Source organism: Eleutherodactylus coqui, chromosome 5 (genome assembly GCF_035609145.1).
Source record: "Eleutherodactylus coqui strain aEleCoq1 chromosome 5, aEleCoq1.hap1, whole genome shotgun sequence".
Classification (NCBI taxonomy): Eukaryota; Metazoa; Chordata; class Amphibia; order Anura; family Eleutherodactylidae; genus Eleutherodactylus; species Eleutherodactylus coqui.
The window spans coordinates 162023911-162045903 of record NC_089841.1 but is presented as its reverse complement, the minus strand read 5'-3'; the positions used below and the strand labels follow the sequence as shown (position 1 = coordinate 162045903).

At 42.9% G+C, this 21993-nt stretch overlaps 1 protein-coding gene across 1 annotated transcript; it reads right to left on the bottom strand.

The window, feature by feature from the left end:
- Positions 1-1737: 1737 nt before the first annotated feature.
- Positions 1738-20846, bottom strand: DDX51 (DEAD-box helicase 51). The gene is made up of 15 exons (XM_066603547.1): positions 20765-20846; positions 16528-17203; positions 16290-16440; positions 14904-15049; positions 14117-14188; positions 13884-13990; positions 12153-12261; positions 9458-9600; positions 9157-9355; positions 8951-9066; positions 6421-6537; positions 4844-4945; positions 3375-3438; positions 3163-3297; positions 1738-2397 (listed from the first exon to the last, which is right to left on the bottom strand). Exons 1-15 carry the CDS (start codon positions 20785-20787, stop codon positions 2371-2373), a joined length of 2187 nt encoding a protein of 728 aa, XP_066459644.1. The 5' UTR covers positions 20788-20846; the 3' UTR covers positions 1738-2370.
- Positions 20847-21993: the final 1147 nt, after the last annotated feature.

The window sequence follows — 21993 nt, the reverse complement described above, 5'->3', positions numbered from 1 at the left end:
ACTGCTCCCCGCTGCGACTCACCTGTCAGCCGCAGCGGCACCCGAATCTTCAGACCCGAGCACAGCGATACTCGGATAAAGCAAATTACTCGAGCGAGTAGTGCTTTTCCAAGTATGCTCACTCATCTCTAATGTTGACGCAATCCCCATTGATTCACTTCTCTGGATACATCCAGAGTCTAGGCCTTCTCTTTTTAGGCTGCTTATATGCCACTTTCTCTGCATGTGAGATAAGTCAAATACTCTAACTTGCAGTCTCCACATTTGCCCCTTACCCACATCTGGAACAACCCTAGCTTTCTTCCAGGATTGCCCTCTCCTTCCTCGCTCGGTTAGTAGTGCACCAATGGTTTTTCTAAATTGTAATCATCGCTTAAATAATGTTGTTTCAGTACCTGCAATCTTCACATGCCTGTTGTGAGATTTTCTGCTATCTCCAACTTAAGCAGTGGGCTTCTACCCTTGTAATAAGCAGCTAAGTCTTTTATAAATGTACTTTCTATGAGCAGATCTGTGTCTACTCCCAACATCTTAAGCGCCCAATCTTGATCCTATAGTCTTCCCTAAACAAGTCTACACACTCTTCTCAACATCTGTATGTGAGGGCATGGGAAAGAGATTTGGTTTAGAATAGAGACCCCGTTGTCTTGAACAAAATGTGTCTTACCATTTCTAAATGTTCCATCAACATCAGCTCTATAGAATCAGATACAAAGTGTTCATAAGATGGTACCTGCAGAGTGTTCATTATGTACCCCAGTTACTTGGGTACCCCAGTTACTTGGCCTCCTGTTTCAGGGGTTTGGCCAACTTGGGTACTATGTTTCATATTGGGTGGACATGCACTCAGGTGCTCTGCTTATGGTCTAGATTTTACCGTCTAGCTCATAGCCTTGTTCATGTTATCCCTCTTCGTGATCCATGGGTGGCCTTAACTGCATCATGCCACACAAACCTTGTTTCATTTCCAGCTTCACCTCTTTACTTTTCTTCTTCTGGCAGCTAAGCAAACTATAGCCCATTGATGGAAAAATAATGGTCATTCCCTTATAAAAAGGTTAAATCTTGGATGTATGAGTTCTTTATAAACAAGAAACTATCTAGTATTTTTTTGGACACAACACAATTTGTTTTTCAATACCTGGCAGCCTTGGATCAATTATACCTTCCTCACCTCTTTTATTGCCCCATGGCATAGTACTCCCTTAAAGTGGCCCTTCTTGGCAGGCTTGCCTAGGTCCTTTCACTTTTCTTCACCCCCCCCCCCCCCTCTTCTCATCTTCCCCTTTCCTTTTCACATTATGACTCATTAACACCTTGTTCTCTTTCTGCCTTTTTCTATGTTCTCTCCTCTAGTTCACAGTTTGTCTACTAAGCAGATATATTTGAAGCTGCTCCCTGTCAATTTTAACCGAGGCAGTCACCGAAAATCACCAGTCCTACTGAACATCAGCACAGGCCTTTGCTAATCTTATACTTCTGTTTGCCTCTGGACTTTTGAGCAGAGTTCATTGGATAACTGCTCCCATCCTCCCGACTCCAAGGGATTGCCGCACCTAAATTTTATTACCTGGACTTACCAGTTTATCTGTTTTAATGGTTTCAATGTGAGCCTTAACCCTTTTTAATCCAATTTCCCTGCCACCCGCACAATCCACAGCCCTTATTTATTTTGGGTGGAAAAGCACATTGTGGATTCCTTGGAATCACATAAACAGAAACAAAAAAAAAAAAAAATGAACTGACATGATGATTTTATTAGCAATTTCGTAAAAAATTAACAATTTTCAATCCTGTATTGGCCCTTGTCCGACACTAAAATTTCCCTGCTTAGCTCCGATGTCGGATGAGGGCCAACACATTTATAACAGTATGCAGGACAGTGCTCTGATGTTCTGCATATGTATGCTACATAGTATACAGGACAGTGCTCTGAAATCTGAGCCATGTAGGGAAATCTTAATGTCGGACGAGGGTCAACACTGGATTGGAAAGGAATAAAATGCTCATGTTGTTTCCAATACCATTTTCCAGTATAATGCCACATTTTGAAAATCAATAGAAACTTTGAAATAGAAGATAAAGTAATTCTGTACATGAAAATAGCAGGTAAATCCTATGTATGGCTTCCTGTGAAGCATTCACACACCAAGTCCCCACTTCATAGAAGCCTGGTCCCAGTGAACAGTGCCCGTTCATGCCAGGTTGGTGAATCAGCACACATCGCCAACAGATGCATCTGAATCAGTCTGGCCTTTGTAAATAGTTTTCATTCTTAATGAAGCCAAAGAAACTAACGCGAGCCATTGAACAAACGTTGCTAGCTCCTTATAATGGAACCAAATATTTTTTCTGTTACTATTCCAAAATTCAGCAGCGCTTCTGAGTTTGTTCTTCCTGTGAATAGAAAAGAACGGAGAAATTCTGTACAATTTCCAAAACAGAAATAATTCTACTAACAATGTAACTTTCTTAGTAAGCTGACAACTTTCAGATTTTCAGCACACATTCAAAAGTCACTATTTAATTCTGGCATTCAAGAATATAAAAACTGCCATATTCGGTATATGGGAGGTTCTATATATACAAATCTTTACTTTAATGTTAAAATATCATTTCTATTACAGAATGATATGACTGTATCTTGGCACAACACATTAAAAATGTTAAATATTTGGGGTTTGTTTTCTAATTCCATGTTACTCTTTCCTTTTAGAAAACCCTGAAAGCTTGCAAGTTTCATTCTGTTCACTGGTCCTGAGACATCATGCTCTAAAATCACTTCCCAGCAGACATCTCATCATCACAGAAAACACAGGATCCACGACTGATATTATGTGGCCACAGCTGGCATCCCACCGCTGCCTAGAATATTCCTCCATAGAATTCAATGAACATCTCCTGTCCATTATCTCCTATGGTCGCTGAGGCAGCTGTAAAGGCAAGATGGCAGCCCCCATAGTCATGGATATAAATACAAGTAAAAAAAAAAAAAAAAAAAAAAATCCGCAAATCAATAAAATAAAAACAGATAGAATGTAATGGTATCTGGTTTCAATTTGTAAAAAAAAATAATATAAATAAAATCTTGGTGATAAAACGCAATTAAAATTTACCGTTTCTCGACTTTAGAGAAAGAAAAAAAAAAAAAGAGTTGGTCACCTTAATAACCCTCTGTAGCTGTGACAGCACCTCCTCATATCGCTGCTCGTACTGCCGGAGGTTATCATTCAGCACTAGTTGCTTGTGTAACTTTGGGACACCAGCTTCCCGCATCATGTTCATATATCTCTGCTCCTGGAGGGGTAATACGCTTCAGTCAAAAGACAAACCATGTTATTTTCCCACACACAGCAAGGGAACACATTACAGACCTGTATTCTCAGCAGCATTGTGAATGCCAGGCCAGCCGTCCCTCCTCGCGCCGTCCTTCCCACCCTACAAGTGTAAGAACATCCAGCTTTTACATGAAGGTCGGGCCTAGCAATCGATTTTCACAGTATGGACACATTAAAAGTGTAGATCACTTAAACATCAGCCAGTAATTTATTTTCACTAACATTTCTTAACATATTTGAGTTGATAACCGGCAGTTAAGACTTTGATACAGTCAAGAAAAAGAGGGTGTGGAGGTATTGACTGCACGGAAGGACATGTTTATTAATAAGATAAGACATCCACGGTTTCCATACCGCCTCAAGATTACTTTTAGAGTCATTTACAATACCGGCTAACCTGTCATTCACCAATATTCAACCTAACTTGTTTTTAGCTAAAAGGCACTGAGGAGGTTTTCCAACTCCGAAATATGGCCAGTCTGGCTGCCGAAAAAAAAAAAAAAAGTAAGTTCATTTTTATTACCCCTAGATATACCCAGGATTAAGGCCTTTAATACAGCTTGTTCAACGTTTGGAAATTGACCGAGTATGAAGACAGTAATTCATGAGATGTAAACAATGTCTCAACTTCAGTCCTCAAGTACGAGCAAACAGGTCACGTTTTCTAGATTTCCAATGTTTGTATTTACACAGGTGAGTTCTGCACATTGCAAGACAAAAAGAACTCACATGTGAAGACAACCTATTATTTTCAATGAGTTGATTTACACAAGCGATATTTCGTTTGCATCGATGGTGTTAAATCGAAAAATTGCTGCATGTCCTATTTTTGGCCGATTCCACTGCAAGAATCATCTATTAATTCCTATTGGAGCCAGAAAACCCACATTGCACTTGTATGCAAATATGATTTTCATGCTAGTGTAATGAATTTTCTTACATTTTAACTATTGGAACCACTTGCGATTCTTTCATGCTTGTGAAAAATGCAAGTGATCTGATGCAATTTGCACGGTTTACACGCAATAGGCCTGATTTTCTTGGACCTATAATATAAAGATTTAGTACTGCGTTAGCCAGTAGAGCAAAATGTGATTGTTCCTAGCACGAGAAACCAAGTAATCGTGTAGATGTGATACCTTTTAATGGCTGACAAAAATACATGATGTTATAGTGAGCTTGCAAACCAACACAGGGTTCTTTAAGCCTGAAGAAGGACCCCAAGTAGGTCCGAAAGCTCGCTATAACATCATGTATTTTTGTTAGCCATTAAAAGGTATCATATCTACAAGATTACGTGGTTTCTCTTGCTGGGAACAATCATGTCTTGGACCTATATCCCACTCATCCGTGTAAATACAGTCTTAGTATTACACAAATTATTGTCAGTGCCTCAAACATTGCCAGAGGTGTTCTGGAGTTGAGAGCCACTGATGTAAAGTAATTTCCATAGAGACATTACATTACAAAATCTAAGTTAATTTACACACTTAAGATGAACATACCTGTGAACATAGACTCTTATGTACTGCGGCGCATCATAGTTTATCACACATTTCACTCCTGTGATGTCTATTCCTCTTGCTGTGGCATCTGTGCTTATTAGCCTGTAAAACATGAGAATGGGAAATTCTATCAGCAAGCAGAAGATAAAACTTTACAAAAACACACAAAAAAAACTCACTAAATTTTTTTTTCTGTTAGGCTGAATTCAGATAGTCAAAGTACAGCTCTAAGCCTTATATACTGTGCCAAGTATAGGGACAAAGTAGGGAGCACAGCCAAACAAGACTTTGGTAAATGCTTATTTCATTTGTCTAGACAAGAACAATCCCAATTCCGACATTAAAGAGTAACTGGACTTTTGACATCCCATCACTGCCGAGACCGCTGCCGATCACTAGAACTGGGGGGCTGTAGCACTCACCAAAGCACTGAGCCCCTGCGGCTGTCCTCGCTACATTTGGCTCCTCTTGACAGCCGAAGATGGCCTCAGAGATGTATAGAAGGTTTGTACATTGATTTTTGAACATTCAAATGAATGATGTTCTTATGTCCTAATCGGGGATCTGGAAAAGTCCTGTCTCCTTCACAACGCAACCACTTAAAGTGCTACAAATTACATATAGATGACTACCCCATCCGATATGTCAAACAACATGGAAGAAGGAGGGTGTAGCTATTGCTTCCTTACGCACTGCCAAACAGCTTTATGTAACACCATCTCCTTTCTAGTCATTTTCACAATAGTATTACAATAGCTGGGAAGACTAGAAGTTTGCAAATATACATATCCTTGTGTTTTCCTCTATGAAATATTTACAGAGTTTTTTTTTTGTTTAGTAACATCAGGCAATATTGCCGCAGAGGTTCATTCATCATGCCAGCCTGGGGCCTTGTGAAAGCCCCAATGGCTGCTGTTGAGGTTTGCCCATTAAAGGGGATTGTCCAAGATAATTTTTGAAAAACATATTCCCCAGGCTAGAAAATAATGAGCTTCTACGCACCTCTCTTAGTTCCCCACATCTCCCATACTGGCAGCTCCAGGGATACCCTGGGATGTGATGTTTACAGGCTGCTGCAGCCAATCACACATCTTAGTGTTTGGGCACTGAGGTCTGTGACAGGCTGCAGCAGCTTTTGATGTCCTGTAAGCCTGTAAACACAGACCCAGCATGGAGGACCGAGCTGTGCTGCAGGAGATGCAAGAACCAGAGAAAGGCCAGTATATGTGCATTTGCCTGGTCTACGAATCTCGTATTAGTACTATCTTTAAAGGGATTTGTATATATCTGTAGAATAATCATTTTTTTAAATATAAAAAATGTGGTATTTAAAACATTACTAGTATATATTGTGCCATGTAACTCATCCCAATTATCAAAGCTCCTTGCTTCCTACTTGCAATAAGGTTACGACCCACTTTAATAATTTTTATCAAAGTCATATCAGTTCGTCAGAACTGTGACAACAGCAAATATGCTGTACAAATGACATTGTTGATGCCCAAGCCCTCATGCCATTGTAAAGCATGCAAGACAACCAAGTTCCCCGAAATCACAGTCATATTATGCCAACTCACAGCTGCAGCTTTCCTTGCTCAAATTCCTTTAGGGCTTTCTTCCTCTCCCCAGGAGTAAGGCGAGAAGAGAACTCTGCTACATTGACCCCTCCAAATAGTTTGATGAGCAGGAACAGTCTGTAAAATACAAAGTATCACAATCTAAATGTATGTAAAATACGATAAACCAGCATTTAAAATCAGTCAAACTGGGCACAGCAATAAAATCACGATCCTTGGAGTGATTTGTGGTCGATATATTCTGCTATGGAATAAATGTATAGACCATGTTTAACCCCTTAATGTCGCGGACCCCTTCCCCCCCCCCCCTTTTCGTTTTTTCCTCCCCCCCTTAAAAAAAAAAAAAAGAAAAGCGTAACTCCTTTATTTATCCATCGATGTCACTGTATGAAGGCTTGTTTTGTGCAAAGTGAGTTGTAGTTTTCAATGGTGCCATTTACTGTACCATATAATGTACTGAAAAACTTAAAAAAAATTCTAAGTGGAGTAAAATAAAAAAAAAAAAAAAAAAGGACATTCCGCCATCTTTCAGTGCGTCTTGTTTCTACGGCGCACAAACTGCAACAAAAATGACATGATAACTTTATTTTATGGGTCAGTACGATTACTACGATACCAAACTTGTATAGTTTTCTTTTTACTGTACTACTTTTTTTTCAATGACATTTAATTTTTTTCAATTATTTTCTGGGAGACAGGGTGACTGAAAGTGCATTTCTGGCGTTTATTTTTCTTTTAGGACGACGTTCACCGTGCAAGGTAAATAATGCACTACTTTGACAGATCGGAGTTTTACGGACGCGGTGATACCATATATGTATTTTTATTTAATTATAGATCATCAAGGTTGACCACATGTGTTTATAGCCGCATTCCCGCTGAATCCATTGCAGTTTTTCTTTCCATTCTACACTCCCATGGCCAGCCAAACAGCCTGCCATTATAAAAGGAGTTTGGCACTGGTATCATTTCATGTGGGTGGACTTCATCAACTCAGTTGCAATGGCTGATGTCACACTGAGTGACACTAAAGGCCCATTTACACACAATGTTTATCGCTCAAAAGATGGCTTTTGAGCAATAATCGTTGTGTCCATTTACAGAGCAAGGTGATCGCTCAAACGTTGAGCGATCACCTTGCGCTCCGAGCGGGGGATGCAGAAGACAAGCGGGGCCGCTTGTCTTCTGCATTGAGCTGTTCTCTGCTCGCAGTGCCCGGGTGTTATACAGCCGAGTGCTACGAGCGGGGTATGAAGAACGCAGCTGGGCAGCTCTGTTCTTCATACCCAGCCTGTGTTCAGGGAGTGGTATACCGCTGAAACAATAATATCAGCTGTATCCCGCTGTGAATTCCTGATAAGGCTCATCGTTGTCTTTCAGCATGCTGAAAGACAACGATGAGCGATGGCTTACCGAAAACTGCATGATGTCAGTGCAGTTACACACAAAGATTAGATGGCTTTTGAGCGAATTTTGAGCAATAATTGTTCCGTCTAAATGGTCCCTAAATGGTGAAGGCTGTCTACATGAATACTAGTGTCAGGCTCTAGATGTAATGGGAGCTGATGTGAGCAAACAGGGGTGTACAAAGAGAAAGTGCATTATAGTCTGCAGGGATGTGGCCTCAAAGGCATACTGCCAACCCAGTGATCAGAGGACAATACAGGTTCTCTTTAAATGGAATCTGTCACCCACTTTACATTGCCAAATCTAAGGGCAGCATAAAGTAGTGACAGAGACTCCCGATTATAGCGGTGTGTCACTTGTTGTCTTGTAGCAATTTTCATAAAATCAGGGTTCATCAGGTACAGTGTGAGCAAAGCATGGAGTCTTTGTTTTCATGGGATGCAGGCTTCCCCCACCCTCCAATTAACAGCTTTCTCCCTCTACTGTGCATAGGACATGTATAGGATCAATGACTCCAGAGCATGTGGACATCATTGAGAGGAGTCCAGCGCTCGGCTCGAGCTGCACTTATAAGCTTGGATTTAGACAAGTACTGCAAGGAAAAAAACAAGTAAGTGACTCATCACTATAATCATGATAGCGGACACATGCTTCAGCGATCCTGCACCTTTAATATCTGCATAAACTACATAACTGTTTATATTAACCGCATAGAAATACGGGGTTCTTAGTGCACAATTTTATGAAATTATGTGGGCCCATCTGCCACATGCTAAGCTCTATAGACACCTCTCTTTGTATGCAGATGGGCCCACATAATTTTAATTGTGTGCAAAGTTCCTTTTTTATATGCATCAACAGTTGTGCAGTTTTATGCAGATATTAAGTGTGTATGAGCGCTGAAGCACGTGTTTGATACTGGGTTTTGTTGCAGCCATAGCTTTTGGGTACGTTCACATTTATTTGTTGGATGTGCAGACTTTTGTTTTTTGCTGTATGTCCTATAATCAGGGTGTCTGTCCCTGCTTTATACGGTCCTTAGCTCAGGCACCATAAACCTGATGACAGTCTCCTTAACCAGCACATTTCTTAAGAGGCACCAGGATCCAGTCCAGTCACTTACCGGTGTGAAGACTCCCTGGAGTTGGTGAAGCAGAGTACACGGGAAAAGCGTAGAGTGAGTAAGAAGTGAAGAAGGATGAGAGGCTTGGAGTTTAGGTTGCAGGGAATATAGTAGTGCTGTAAGACATTAAGAACACATTCTTTATAATATATTATTCAGCAATACGAAAGTTTTCAATATAAGATAATCTTCAAGAAGCGGCTCACCGTGAGCCCCGCAGGGAGGGAGAAGTTTTCAGAAGTGGAGGGCCCCTTTTGATCTTCAGAAGTGTTTGATTTTGGCTGCTTATATATGGATGTAAAGAGCCGAGGTTGATACAAGCCCAGCTTTTGAAGTTTCTCTGGATTGTGCGTCAGGGTAGCGGAAAAAAGCAGTCTTTGCAAGGGAAGCTGAAGCTGGCCATAACTGTAAAGTAACATGGGAAGATAAAAAGATAAAAGTGGATTCAAAGCAACCTTGGAGGTGGTACAACAGGGACTAAAGAGGAGTATATAACAGGTTAGTTACTTTGCTGCAGTTGGTACTCCAGGCATCTTGCGCGTAAAAAGCATTCCTTGATCATGTGGTTCCACCTTATATGCAGCATTGATAACTTGAGGTAGCCAGTCTTGACTCATAGTGTCAATCATACGATCTGCCTCATCGATAACCTGCCAAACGAACAAAATATTATTTTCATTGTAGCCGAAAATTCTCTTTCTCGTCTCGTTCATTGGGGGACACAGCTGAGGACCATAGCTATTGCCACTAGTAGACCGAAAATTAACACTGGCAGAGCGGAGGCACTGTTGCCCACCACCCAAGATGCACCCACTGCCTGACTAGAGGGTGTAGTAAACTGGAATAGAGCTAAAAATTCTAGACAGCAGCCTGAAGAGATGACCTCCAAACTGAGGGCTCTGCAACATGAGCAAGCCATGTCTTTCTGAACAGGGAAAGTCATCCCCACACCCTGAATGCAGAACATTGTGGAAAAGGACTTGGGAGATTGTGGACAGGGATGCCAGGAAGGATGTGGTTTAATGGAGGGCCTTCAATTTTGGTCCTGTAAGGATTTCTTGTTATCCGTGAACCTGGGGCTGGAGCGACGAAAGGACCAAAAGCAGTTTCTTCTGCACAGATCTCACAAGGCTGGATTTGTTCTTTGAGGGATGTGAAGTCTTCCTACCAGTGGCCTCAGAAATCATTTGTCCAGTCTGGCGCCAAAGAGACGCAAGTTGATGAATGGGAGATGTGTTAATGATCACTTAGAGGCGGATCTGCGGCCCAGGATTTGAGTCATAGTGTTCTGTGAGAGGTTACAAAAGCAGCTACTGAGGCGTGAGCTAATAGTGTGGCCAAATCTAGTGAGGCTTCTCAGATAAATTTCCTCGCCTGATCCATTTGCTGGTCAGTGCCTGCAATTCTTTCTGAGGAGAGCCAGCAAGAATGCTTTAACATAGTTGCTTAGCCCACTAAGTAGTGGCCCTATTGACCCACGTAGAGGCAAAAACAGGCTGAAGTGCAGAACCCACTGCCTCAAAGAAAGCTTTGGCAAGGAATTGCAATTTTTTTTTTTTTTAAAGGATGAAGCATCAGCTACATTGAAGATGGAATATTTTGACAAACGGGACACTGGGGGTGGTCCATGCTTGGTGAAAATGACCACTTCTTTATTAAATCCTCTGGAAAAGGATACATAACATCCACTCTTTGGCTTGGTAAAACGTTTGTTGCGAAGGTTCCATTCCCTAGCTAAAATGTCTTCAAACTCTGTATGAGAAGGGAAGACTTTTAGGAAACATTTCAGAAAGAAATGGCTTACGCGGATGAATGCAGCGGCTGTTCCTTTACCTGAAGGGTCTCCTTCACTACCAATATCAGGCTATCGGCCAAAGGGGAAAGCTTAGAGACGTGCTCCACATCAGGTCAAAATCCAAATGAGACTCAGAAAGCTCACCTTCGAAATCACTTTAGTCTCTGGAACAGAGTTCTGAATGCGCCCCTGCAGGGACTAGGGGGACGCTAATCCTGCGGAGCTAGAAGAGTGCCTCAAGCGAGGAAGCCTAGCCTGTTTTTGGGATCTACCATGTGGTAGGCCTTGCATGGCAAAATCATCATCTTCAGACACGCTTGATGGCGGCTGACAGAGCGGTCCAATCTGTCCATGATGGTGATGGATGCTTTAGTAAGGTCCAATACTGCCTGAGTGAGGGAGCGTACCCATTCCGGTTCGCCAGATGACAGAGGTTGGATAGGAGTGTCTGCAGACGTTCACCGAAAGCCTGTCTCGATGGAAGACAGTTGGGGCATAACAGCTCAGATTGTTCGCATGGAAATTTGGTACTAGAGTGCGTGCAGGCAAAATGCGTGGCTCTTTCAGCCCTGGAGTCAGACATGCTGCCAAGTGCTGCATACTACCGTAGTCAGTAGAGCACTTCTATATGGGCCTACTGCTGTGGACACTGCTATGGAAAAAGAGAGCTCACCACCAGGCAGTGCTTATCTGGTCCTGAGCTGATGTGGAAGCGGCACACACCTCATGCCCATAAGGGGAAAGATGTAAGCCCATCAAGGAGGCATGCTTACATGCCTATAGAGGAAAAAGGGAGTTGTGGGCAGAACAGTGGTGGGGGTAATGGGAGGAGAGGACGGCTTGGGAAGGAAACAGGCTAGAAGGGGAAAGGGCTGAATATTTACCCCAGTGAACAGGAATACTTACCTTTCTGCCAGGTCTTCAGCAGTGTACGCCCCAGTGCTTGCCTGCCTTCGAGAAGGAAAGTAGAGCTCCAATGTGGGGGTCACTATGGCTAGTGGGCGAGGGTCAAACTAATGTTGACCGTTGCTCCTTGTCTGCCGAGGTTGGGGATGACAACAGAGAGGTTAAATCCAGTCTGTTTGTCCTCCTCAGCAAGGTAAACAGGGAAAGTCTAATGCCAACCCAATAGTCCCAAGAGTCAGAAAGGTACAACTGAAAACCGAAGAAAGTGGAGGTCTACCTCCTATGGACACTAAGCTAAGACTGGCCAGCTTGGTGTCTGCAGGAGGGGTATGGCTAGTAAAAGGAACTAACACTTTTTTTTTGCTTAGTGTCCACCTCCTAGCAGCAGTAACTATACCCACGGTTCTAAGCTGTGTCCCCTAATACAGCGGATGAGAAAGATGCTGCACAACAAACAAGTAAAATTCAAGATACAAGTTTTTACAGCTTAGTAAAGCTTACCAGGAATCGTAGATGCTTCAAGGTGAAGCCTTCTGTCTTATGAATGTGATCAACAAGTCTACCTGGAGTGCATACAAGAATATCAGCCAAACTGCAAAATCCAAAGCTCCTACGGTGCAAAGTAGAAGAATGTAAATATCCAACAATAACCAAATATTCATACACAAAGTAAAGGAGAAGAGGTCAGTTATGGGGGGGGGGGGGGGGGGGGGTATTCAATAGGTGGGGTCCCAGAGGGGATGCCCTCACCTAACAAGTAAATGCATGCCTGGCTTAATCCATATCTCTCATGTACACCATGTGCTTTGATTTTCCCCTCCAATTTGTCCCTGCCAGCCACATTCTACAGCTAAATGGGTATGGCGCCCCAGACATGGGGCTACTACCTAGAATACATTTATAGCATAACATACAGATATGCTCTAAATCTCTCACTGAGATATGCCTTTAAAAGGAAGGGGGTACACAAACAGTGGCCCACATTGCCATTAGTTGCAGCCCCACCCTGCTGGACAAATCATCTGCTTGTATGATCAGCTGTATTTCTGTATAACGACGCTGAGGTGGGCCCTGCTGGACAGTATTGCAAGCTCCTGCCACACAGACATAGCTTGTGTCTGTTTGAGAGGAGTGACAAACTCATTTTAAAGATGGCAGCTCCAATGCTAGCAAAGTGACCCCCCCCCCCATTATAAAAAGTGCCAGCAGAGTGTCTATTGTGCTTATATTATTTAATGCCGAAGATGTTACTGTTCCCTGTATAATGTTTTAATCTGCTTACGTTTTATTGCAGACCTGCGTAGTAGTACAGTATAACAGTGCAGCCCTCATACGTAAAGAGATTGTGTATCCCCCCCCATTCAGGGTACATTCATATAAAATTTCGCACCAGCTACGCTACAAGTAAAAGTAATCACTTGTTCTGACCTCCAAGAACAGCCAAACAGAGCTCGAGAGACAAAGGGGCATATTACTCGGCTGGGAGCTTCTGCCCCTTAGGCCTCATGATGTCCACGGGCAAAAGAATTAAAATCCGCAGCGGATTTTAACTCTTCTCCTGCCCGCGGATCCGCACCCCATAGGGATGCATTGACCACCCGCGGGTAGATAAATACCCGCGGATGGTCAATAAAAGTGATTTAAAAAAAAATGGAGCATGAAAAAATGTGGACCATGCTCTATTTTCGTGCGGGTCTCCCGCGGGGACGGCTCCCGCAGGCTTCTATTGAAGCCTATGGAAGCCGTCCGGATCCGCAGGAGACCTAACATAAGAATATACTCGCCTGCTCCGGATCTTCCCTTCGCCGCAGCTTCATCTTCTCTCCGTCGCAGCCGGATCTTTTTTCTTCAGGCTGGCGCATGTGCACGGCACGCAACTGACGTGCCATGCACATCCGCCGGGCCGAAGAAAGAAGATCCGGCCGAGACGGAGAGAAGATGAAGCCGTGGTGAAGGGAAGATCCGGAGCGTGCGAGAGGCGAGTTTCTTATTTTAAGCGCTCATGTCCGCGGGGCAGGAGGGACCCGCTACGGATTCTTCATGGAGAATCCGTAGCGGGCCTGATTTTCCCCGTGGACAAGAGGCCTTAGTTTTTTCAATCGGTGCGGATATCAGCACCAGGAGCCCCACCAAACAAAACTTATGATACGTTACTAAAGACATGTCAGAAGTTCTATAAAATGATAGTTTTACGAACTTAAAAAAAAACAAAAACAAAAAAAAAACACTTACTTTTTAGTAACCAGAGTCTCCTGCTCTTTAGAAAAAGACTTATGCCCAGCCATCAGGACAACCTTGAGACCAGTACCATCTGCGTATACATTAAAAACTTTGCAAACCTGATGAGAGAAAAAAAAAAAAAAGGCGTAAATGTGATTAAATCATCCAGAGTAATGGCAGTAAAAACAATAGGGGAATTATAGTTGAGTGCCATGATTTGACTTGTCATTGAGATATTTAATTACCTGTTGTGCCAGCTCCTTGGTGGGCAGCACTACAAGAGCTCGAACTTCACATACAACACGTGCCGACAAAACCTGTAAACAAGCAGTAGTACTCAAATTATTTGCTTACTAATTAAGTTGCCTGCTGAAGACAACCCCTGTTTAGCTGTAGGCTGCCTTCCCTAACCCTCAGGTTATTGCCAGGGGTAGCGTAGAATTCCCTGATGGTTATTCAAATATTTGGCTGCCAATGTAATGTGTAGACCCTCCAGATCCCCTACAGCAGTCCTCCATTCTGGCTCATAGAAGAGAGTTGCAAAGGTAGAATTCCTCTCTATGATCTTTAAACGCCCTAAGGCTGGGTTCACACAGGGCGGATTTGCCGCGGCAAATCCGCTCGCGGCCGCTAATCTCGGGATTAGCCAGCCATGTGGACGAGATTTCTCAGAAATCTCGTCCACACGGGACGGCCAATCCGCTGCAGTAAGTCCGGCTGAAACCGCGGCTGCGGCAGCTGCGGTTTCAGAAGATGCAGCATGTCTGTTTACTTTTTTGTTTATTTTCGTCGCGGCCGCGCTCTCCTCTATGGGAGTGCCGGCAGCAAAGGAAAAGCGAGCGGTCGGGCCGCTTCTTAAACCGCGGCGGTTCTCCCGGTGGAAATCTCGCGGTTTTTGCTGCGGCCAAACCGCGAGATTTCCGACGGGAATACGCCCCGTGTTAACCCAGCCTAACAGGGCAGATGGGTGTTTTCATGAGCAACTCCTTTAACCAAACAAAGAGGATTAAATACTCATTTTAACCAACTGACCTGCACTATTGGAACAACAAATGCCAAGGTCTTCCCACTTCCAGTAGGTGCAGAAACACAAATGTCATTTGGGCGATATCCACCTCTGCCCACAAGGAAGCCATGGAGACAGCTGTGCAAAATAGCTGGGATGACTTCAGCTTGAACTAAACAAGAGTGGAAAAAAGCTAAATTAATGAAAAAGGGACAATAAAGTTGGGTTGACAGTTTATAGTTTACACAACTGGCATTACTGGGGAAATGTCCAGAAAAATGTCCATTCCCAGGACCTCTACTTTATCTCCAATGCGTCCACTGTGGAAAACCTTGAGATTTTTTTTCTCATACATAATTGTAGATAGTGGGGGCCATTTAGGAAACTGTATAAAATAAAAACTGCCTTTACTGCCCACAGTAGCCAATCACAGTGAAGCTTTCATTTATTATAGTCCTTTTTTTAAGTTCAGTCATTTTTTATTGAGTTGTCATTATGTTCCAAACATAAGCTTACATTCATAACATTTACTATAGTCCTTTTTAAAGGACTGCGCTGTGACTGGTTGTTCTTTTTTTACATAGTTTTCAGACAATTTCCCCTATGTATACTAATGTTCACTTTCATTGTAATGAACTTTACATAAATTAATAGTAAAGGTGAATAAGGAACTTTGTAATATATCATAGAAAAATGGTTCACATAAGTTCTTTTACTTCTCCCTCCTGTCCTTCTAAACGTCACTCACTGCTGAAAACTTCGAACATCCATATTGGTAGACAAGACTGATTAACAGCTCACACATATAGAAGTCTATGGAGAGGGAAGAAGGTGCAGCTGAGTGAGACCAAAGGACACACAGTGCTGCAGCAAATAGTGAGCGTTTTACGGTCCTGCAGCTACTGAAATCACACCTGCTCTGCTCAGTACTGTTGTATACAGTCTTTCATGTCGCTGCTTTTCCGTATATCACAGCTAATGACAGGGAAGCAAGATCTGTTATAATTTCTCTGTGCAGTGCATAGGAGCCATCACAGCTACTAGTCTACACCCACCAGCTCAGGGAAAACTGAGAATTATAGATGTAGTCTTTGGAAGGGAAAATGTACGTTACAAGTCATATAATGACCAGAAATAATAGTGTTCCTCATGTACAAACAGCAGCTTATTCTGAAAAGTCACTTGAAATGAGGGGTACACTTTAAGATAAAAACATCTTATATAATGAAGTTGCATTTTAGGTAATTGTTAAATTCCTTTACAAAGGGAAATAAAATTTCTAATGCTGTTACTATGTAGAAGAATGAATATTCCCTAATCCCCCACTGTTGTCAAGATTTAATTTTTTTAATAGTCAAAAGAACCTACAATGGAGCGGAGCTCGAAAAGGAATAGCAAATTGGAATAATTACCCGGAAAAAAAGATTTCACTTTGTTGGCTTCCATCTTCTTTAGCATGTTTGGTTTCAAATAAGGAACATCATGAATAGAGACAAGGTTCTGCTTAATATCCTTCTGAACCAGATTAGGTTTTGCTAACCACTGTGGCAGAACTGGAAGAACCTACAAAATAAATGTGGAGTCATTTTATAAGTTCAGCATGCCTTATAGCTTCCAAGGGTTTGTAAATCGCCTGACATGTGACTTTACCTTCTGAACTGGTTTGGCCTCAAAGCCTCCAAGTAGCAGGAAGTTGGGATCTACTGAAGCATCTTTTTTACCTCCGTCCTTCTCATTTTGGGTTGTGCTCACTTCAACTTCAGCACTCTCATTCTTTTTAGGCGCTACCTTTGTATCTTCACTTGCAGCTCTCGATCCTTTGCCAGACTTCTCATCTCCTGGTTTGTGTTTGCTCTTGTGAACAGGCTTTGCATCTTCACTATGGATTGATTCAAAGCTGGAACTCTTTTTTGCTTCTCTTTTACTGACTTTCTTCTTATGCTCCTTTTTTTCAGCTTCTGCTTCCTGACTTATGCTCTTTTCTTGTTCATCTTTGTTGATTTTTCTCTTGCGTGGCTTCTTTGCCTTCAAGTCCTCTACTTCCTCTGGTTCAGCATCAAGACCAGGATTCACCTCCTCAACAGATGTCTCCTCATTGAAAGTTTTCTTCCGTTTCTTAGACTTTTTTCTCTTTTCAGAGTCTTCACTATGATCTTGGATTTCAACTGTATCCACAACTTCCTCTTCACTGTGGGATTTAGAAACACCCTTCACTTTTTGCTCCTTACATTTTAGTTGTAACTGCCGAACCTTGGCTTGCTGATGTAACTTCTCTAGCAAAGCTTTGGCACGATCTTCAGTGGAATCTACCTCATCACCAAGGTACCTAGGAGGTATAGAAGGATAATGGTTACATAATAAGTAGAGCGCATCAAAGTTCTGTTATATCATATTTTAACCCTATGAGGTGCACAAACATCTTGATTTACTGCTGTGAAAATGTAAATTTTGAACTCTACAAACAAGACTGAAAACTGATGGTGTAGCTATAGGGGGTGCTGAGGTGGCACTCGTAAAAATCCCTTACCCACACTAGTATTACAAATGACACATAGTGGGAGGGAGATGCTACTAAAAATGTTGCATTTTGGCTCATGAGGTTCAAATTACAGTTTTGCCTGTTATAGCAAAAAAAAAAAGTACACATTTCTGACATTCTGACAAGAATTTGACTGATCAAATGAATCTGAGACTATCTCCCAGAATTAAGGGGCATAAATGTTTAGCTCGTCAGCTTTTCTCGTCGACAAACCATACAACCGAGTAATGTCTAAAGAAATTTGACAAAAACCAAAAGGGGCAAAGTACTTACACACATTAGATGGGGGTCTCCAGTTGCAGACCACCACCAATCACAATTTCTTATTTAAATACCAGACTAGTTAGAGGACACGACAGCACCTCTGACATGAGGAGCGGCCTACATGCCTTTACAGCAGTGTCCATTCCACAATGGCTCTGGTTACTTTCGGAGCCCGATGCGTTCTGCTTAAAAGTGTCACTCAAACTTCAAAACTATGATTGACACTGAGGGGTGCGAACTGTGCACTTGACAGCGGACTAGTATCAGGCTCTGAAAGTAGTGGAAACCATTGTGGGGGGCCTAACACCAAAATAAAGACACTGGTGGAATCAGGAGGGATATAAAATGTATCCAGCCAGTCTGGCTTGTCAGAAGACGCGACAGGTCCTCCTCTTAGAAGGGGAGTATCTGTCACTTGTCCACATAACATAAAACCAATGACAATTATTCCATCAATTTAAAATACAGTACAAAAATAAAAACACATCCTAGGAAACCGCTCAAGGAATTCAAACTCCAGTCGCTGGGAAATGAAAATGGCTGCTGTCACATTACATCACTTCTGCAGGATGGAGAGCTTAAGGCCCATCTAAAAGGTACCTTTACACAGGGCATAGGTGCCCAACAGTCATCCCAGCGATTATTGCTCCTTGCTTTCACACAGGAGTGACAGTCTGTCGGAGAATGGAGGCAAGTGGCCAGAGATCTCTTCCAGCCTCCCTCCTTCATTCACTACGAACAGCCAGTCATTCAAAGATTGAACAACTCCTGTATACATTAAGCAAGTAGTCGCTTGCTAATTGCTCAGCTCCTTGTCACTGGTTGTGTGTACACGAGACGACTATTGCTGAGAATCACCATGTCAAGTGATCATTTGAGCGATAAACAACATGTGCAGAAGTACCTTAAACCTGAACTTTCACGGTGACATCTAAAGAGGCGGAAAGCAGGGACAAGACACAAACTGGTGGGTCGGGTGGGGAGAGGTGTCTTCTCACTACTTCTGCTCATATACTCTGTCAGAAGACACCTCCCCCACCCCAGCCTGTGTCTTGTCACTGCTTTCTGCCCCCAGGGGTCACATAACTGACGTCCATAACTAAAGGGCCATTTAGACACAAAGATTATCGCTCAAAATTCATTATAACGATCAAAAGTGAGCGATGGTTTTGCTTTTAAAAGACGGACGTTTTAACCTAACGAAAATCGTTGGAAAATAGACGTAGCGGCCGGCATTTCAGTTGCTAAATTACTGTTTTGTAGGGTTTGCATTAAACGGTAATTGAGCGATAGTTTGTTTGAAAGGTGTGTGCATTTAGTGAAGGGAAAAAAAGAGCTTCTTTGTATTGGTTCGTGAAAATCATGGGTCTGCGCTTATCGTGTCTTTAAAAAGACCTGGCTGTTTAGCAGCGACAGAAAGAAACTAATTAATATTTAATATAGAAGTAAAAAAGAGACACCTATTATAGGCGATCCATGTTAAGGAATTGCGAAAGAGTTATATGAAAAAAACTAGGTGGTACAAACTATAGTATATTTGTCATTGTAATGTAATCTCGTGGTCATCCGTATCAAAAATGTGTAGTTTTGAGTATTGACCTATTAGCGAGCAAAAATAAAAATAATCCGTGAATCCAAGACTCCAGCACGTGCGTTTAAAATGGCAAATTAATGTTTCAATGGTCTTGGTTGCTGCTTGCAGGGTACGTCACAACGGCACGGCCAATGGTTTAGCATTGGTGGGCGTGTTAAAAAAATCAAAGCTTTGTCCTCCCGACAGCCAATCACTCTGCCTTTAGCCGGCTGAATGTACGCCCTGCCAAATGATTAAACACTCCCTTCAAATGGCTGAACGAATGTCATTTAAACCAAACGAAAAGCGAACTGCCAAACAATGGATTTTAAGCGGACTGAAAGATGATGAATAGGTAATGAACAATGCACAATGAGCGCGCGATTATACACAAAGATTATTGCTCAAAAGACGGCTTTTGAGTGAATCTTGAGTGATAATCGTTGTGTCTACTGTACAAATGTTTTTCGGTTTTGCACTGCTTCCTTCAGTTGTGTGATATCCATGCCAGTATCAGCTCTGACAGTATCGGCCATCGTGTTCTTTGGATCCAGGTCTTCTTTTCCCACTGATCTGTCCAAGCATTATAGATTTTTCTAATGACTCTGCTTGCATTCCATGGCCAAAATCCATGAGTCTGAGTCTGGTCATCCTACCCTCCAGTGATATATCGGGTCTTATATGATTCAGCCATTTTTTGCAGTTGTCATAATTTTAGTCTTCTTTAAATTCAGATAGAGGGTCAGTTTTTTCACTTTCAGTTTTAATCTTCCATATCAGCTGCTTCAGACCTGCTTCTGTTTCTGCAAGCAGCGTTGCGTCATCCGCATAACGGAGATTGTTGATGTTTCTGCCACCTATTCTCACCCCGGTTCCCAATTCATCTAGGTCTGTTTTACACAATCACTTCCGCACATAGGTTAAACAAGAACAGTGAGAGTTGATATATAAGGTGTGATAACTACAGATAAAGATTCAATTAAATGAAAAATATCCAGAACATTCTTTTTATAAGGGCTCCTTCAAATGACCGTATTGTTACAGTGTATTCCGCGTGCATGTCACGCTGTACCAATCTGCCACAGGTTCCCATTCTGCTGATGACACATAGAACATACTGAGATCTTTATTGCGCACTATCTTGGCACGTGTGACGCAGGCATGCACACCAAGATAGTACATGGCAATTGGAGGCCCACAGCGAGTACGTCATTGCCTACTCGCTGCGCGCCATGCGACTGTCACATGCAGGCAGCATAGTACACCTGTGTGCAGCTGCCAATGTGGCACTACAAATCCCTGCTGTATATCAGATGCAGAAATCAGACTTTCATCATTGGACTTTTTTTATGATGGAGAGATAGGAGAATGACAGCAACGTGGGGATGAGAGGCAGGGAAATAGTTCTCCTATACAGATAATGCAGCAGCTGTGCAGTGTGCGCCGAGCTGACAGCTTCCTGCAGGTAGCGCTACTAACCCTCTGCCTCCGAGAAAGGACTGTATAATTACCTGTCGATGACAAACAGAGACATCCTGGATGAGACCAGCGAGAGATCGCAGCATTACACCACGTGGGGTGCTGCATGGTGGGCGCATCTCAGTGACGTCAGGAAGCGGCCAGCGCCTTTGCACGGTGTATAGAGAGTCTTGTAGCGCTTGAGCGCCCTCTACTGGCTCCGAACGTGTTTACTGCTAGCTAGGCCGGCGCTTTCGTCAGGCTGCCCAGTAACAGCCCCGCCCCCTGCTTGTGTGTATAAGAGCCCTGCAGGGTCTCTGCGAAGATGACACACGCGGCTCAGTGCTCTACTGTGAAGCGGGCCTGTCAGTAATGGCGCTGAGCATGAAATATGTAATAGAGCTGAGAGGCAGATATACTAAACTACGCCTCAGCATTCCTTCACACACTTTGTGGCGCCATTTTTTTAGCCCTAAAATGCATGAAATAAAACTATTTTTTAGCGTCTCCTTGTGTTCTCAGAGCCGCTCCTTGGGGGTTTATCTTTATTAATGTATTGTTTTCTGGCTTTTTTTTTTTTAGTCCAATAGAGAAACCTAAGCAAAACGACAGGAACAAAATGCTGAACCTACACCCTGCTGTAATTGTAAAGAACCCACACCCTGCTGTAATTGTAAAGAACCCACACCCTGCTGTAATTGTAAAAAAAAGTGCCCACAAAACACGACAAGTGGGAAACAAGGGGCACATAATAAGTCTCGTAACCCGTCTCCTGCCCCCCTGCAGCTACGGTCGGTCTCATATCTGTCCAGGAACCCTCAAAATATCAGAAGAAAAAGCGCTGCATGCAGATCTTGTTCATCCGTCCAAAAGCCGGGCGGAAAGTGGGCAGACCCCATTATAGTCAGTGGGAGACGTCCACCGCTGTTCGGTTCCATCTAGAGACGGAGTCGTTTAGCTGCAGGGATTCCCCTTTGCTGCTCCCCGTACGGACCAGGAAACCGGAACCTGGAGGGCAGGTGTGAGACCACCCTAACATCCGGCTACTACAGCGTTTGCAGCAATATACACCATTAAAAGAATGTTGTTTTTCCAAAAGATGCCGTGTGTGAACCCACACTGCAGTTAGGGTTGCCACCTGGCTGGTACTTCACCAGCTGGGCCAGTATTTTTCCTGCCAGGCCAGTGGCAGTATTTTTTTTTTACTGGCCTTATTACAGGCCAGTATTTTGGTTGGGCTGCCATGTCCCCCGCGGGGATGAAGAACACATTTGCCACATGT

What these genes read in the sequence shown, in the direction of transcription:
- DDX51 (XM_066603547.1), bottom strand. Translation starts at nt 20,787, where the DNA reads ATGTCTCTGTTTGTCATCGACAG. An exon ending in TCCAGGGAGTCTTCACACCG is followed by an intron (nt 6,538 to 8,950) that starts GTAAGTGACTGG and finishes TGTATTTTACAG; the next exon opens with ACTGTTCCTGCTCATCAAAC. An exon ending in ATAAGAGTCTATGTTCACAG is followed by an intron (nt 3,439 to 4,843) that starts GTATGTTCATCT and finishes TTACACTTGTAG; the next exon opens with GGTGGGAAGGACGGCGCGAG.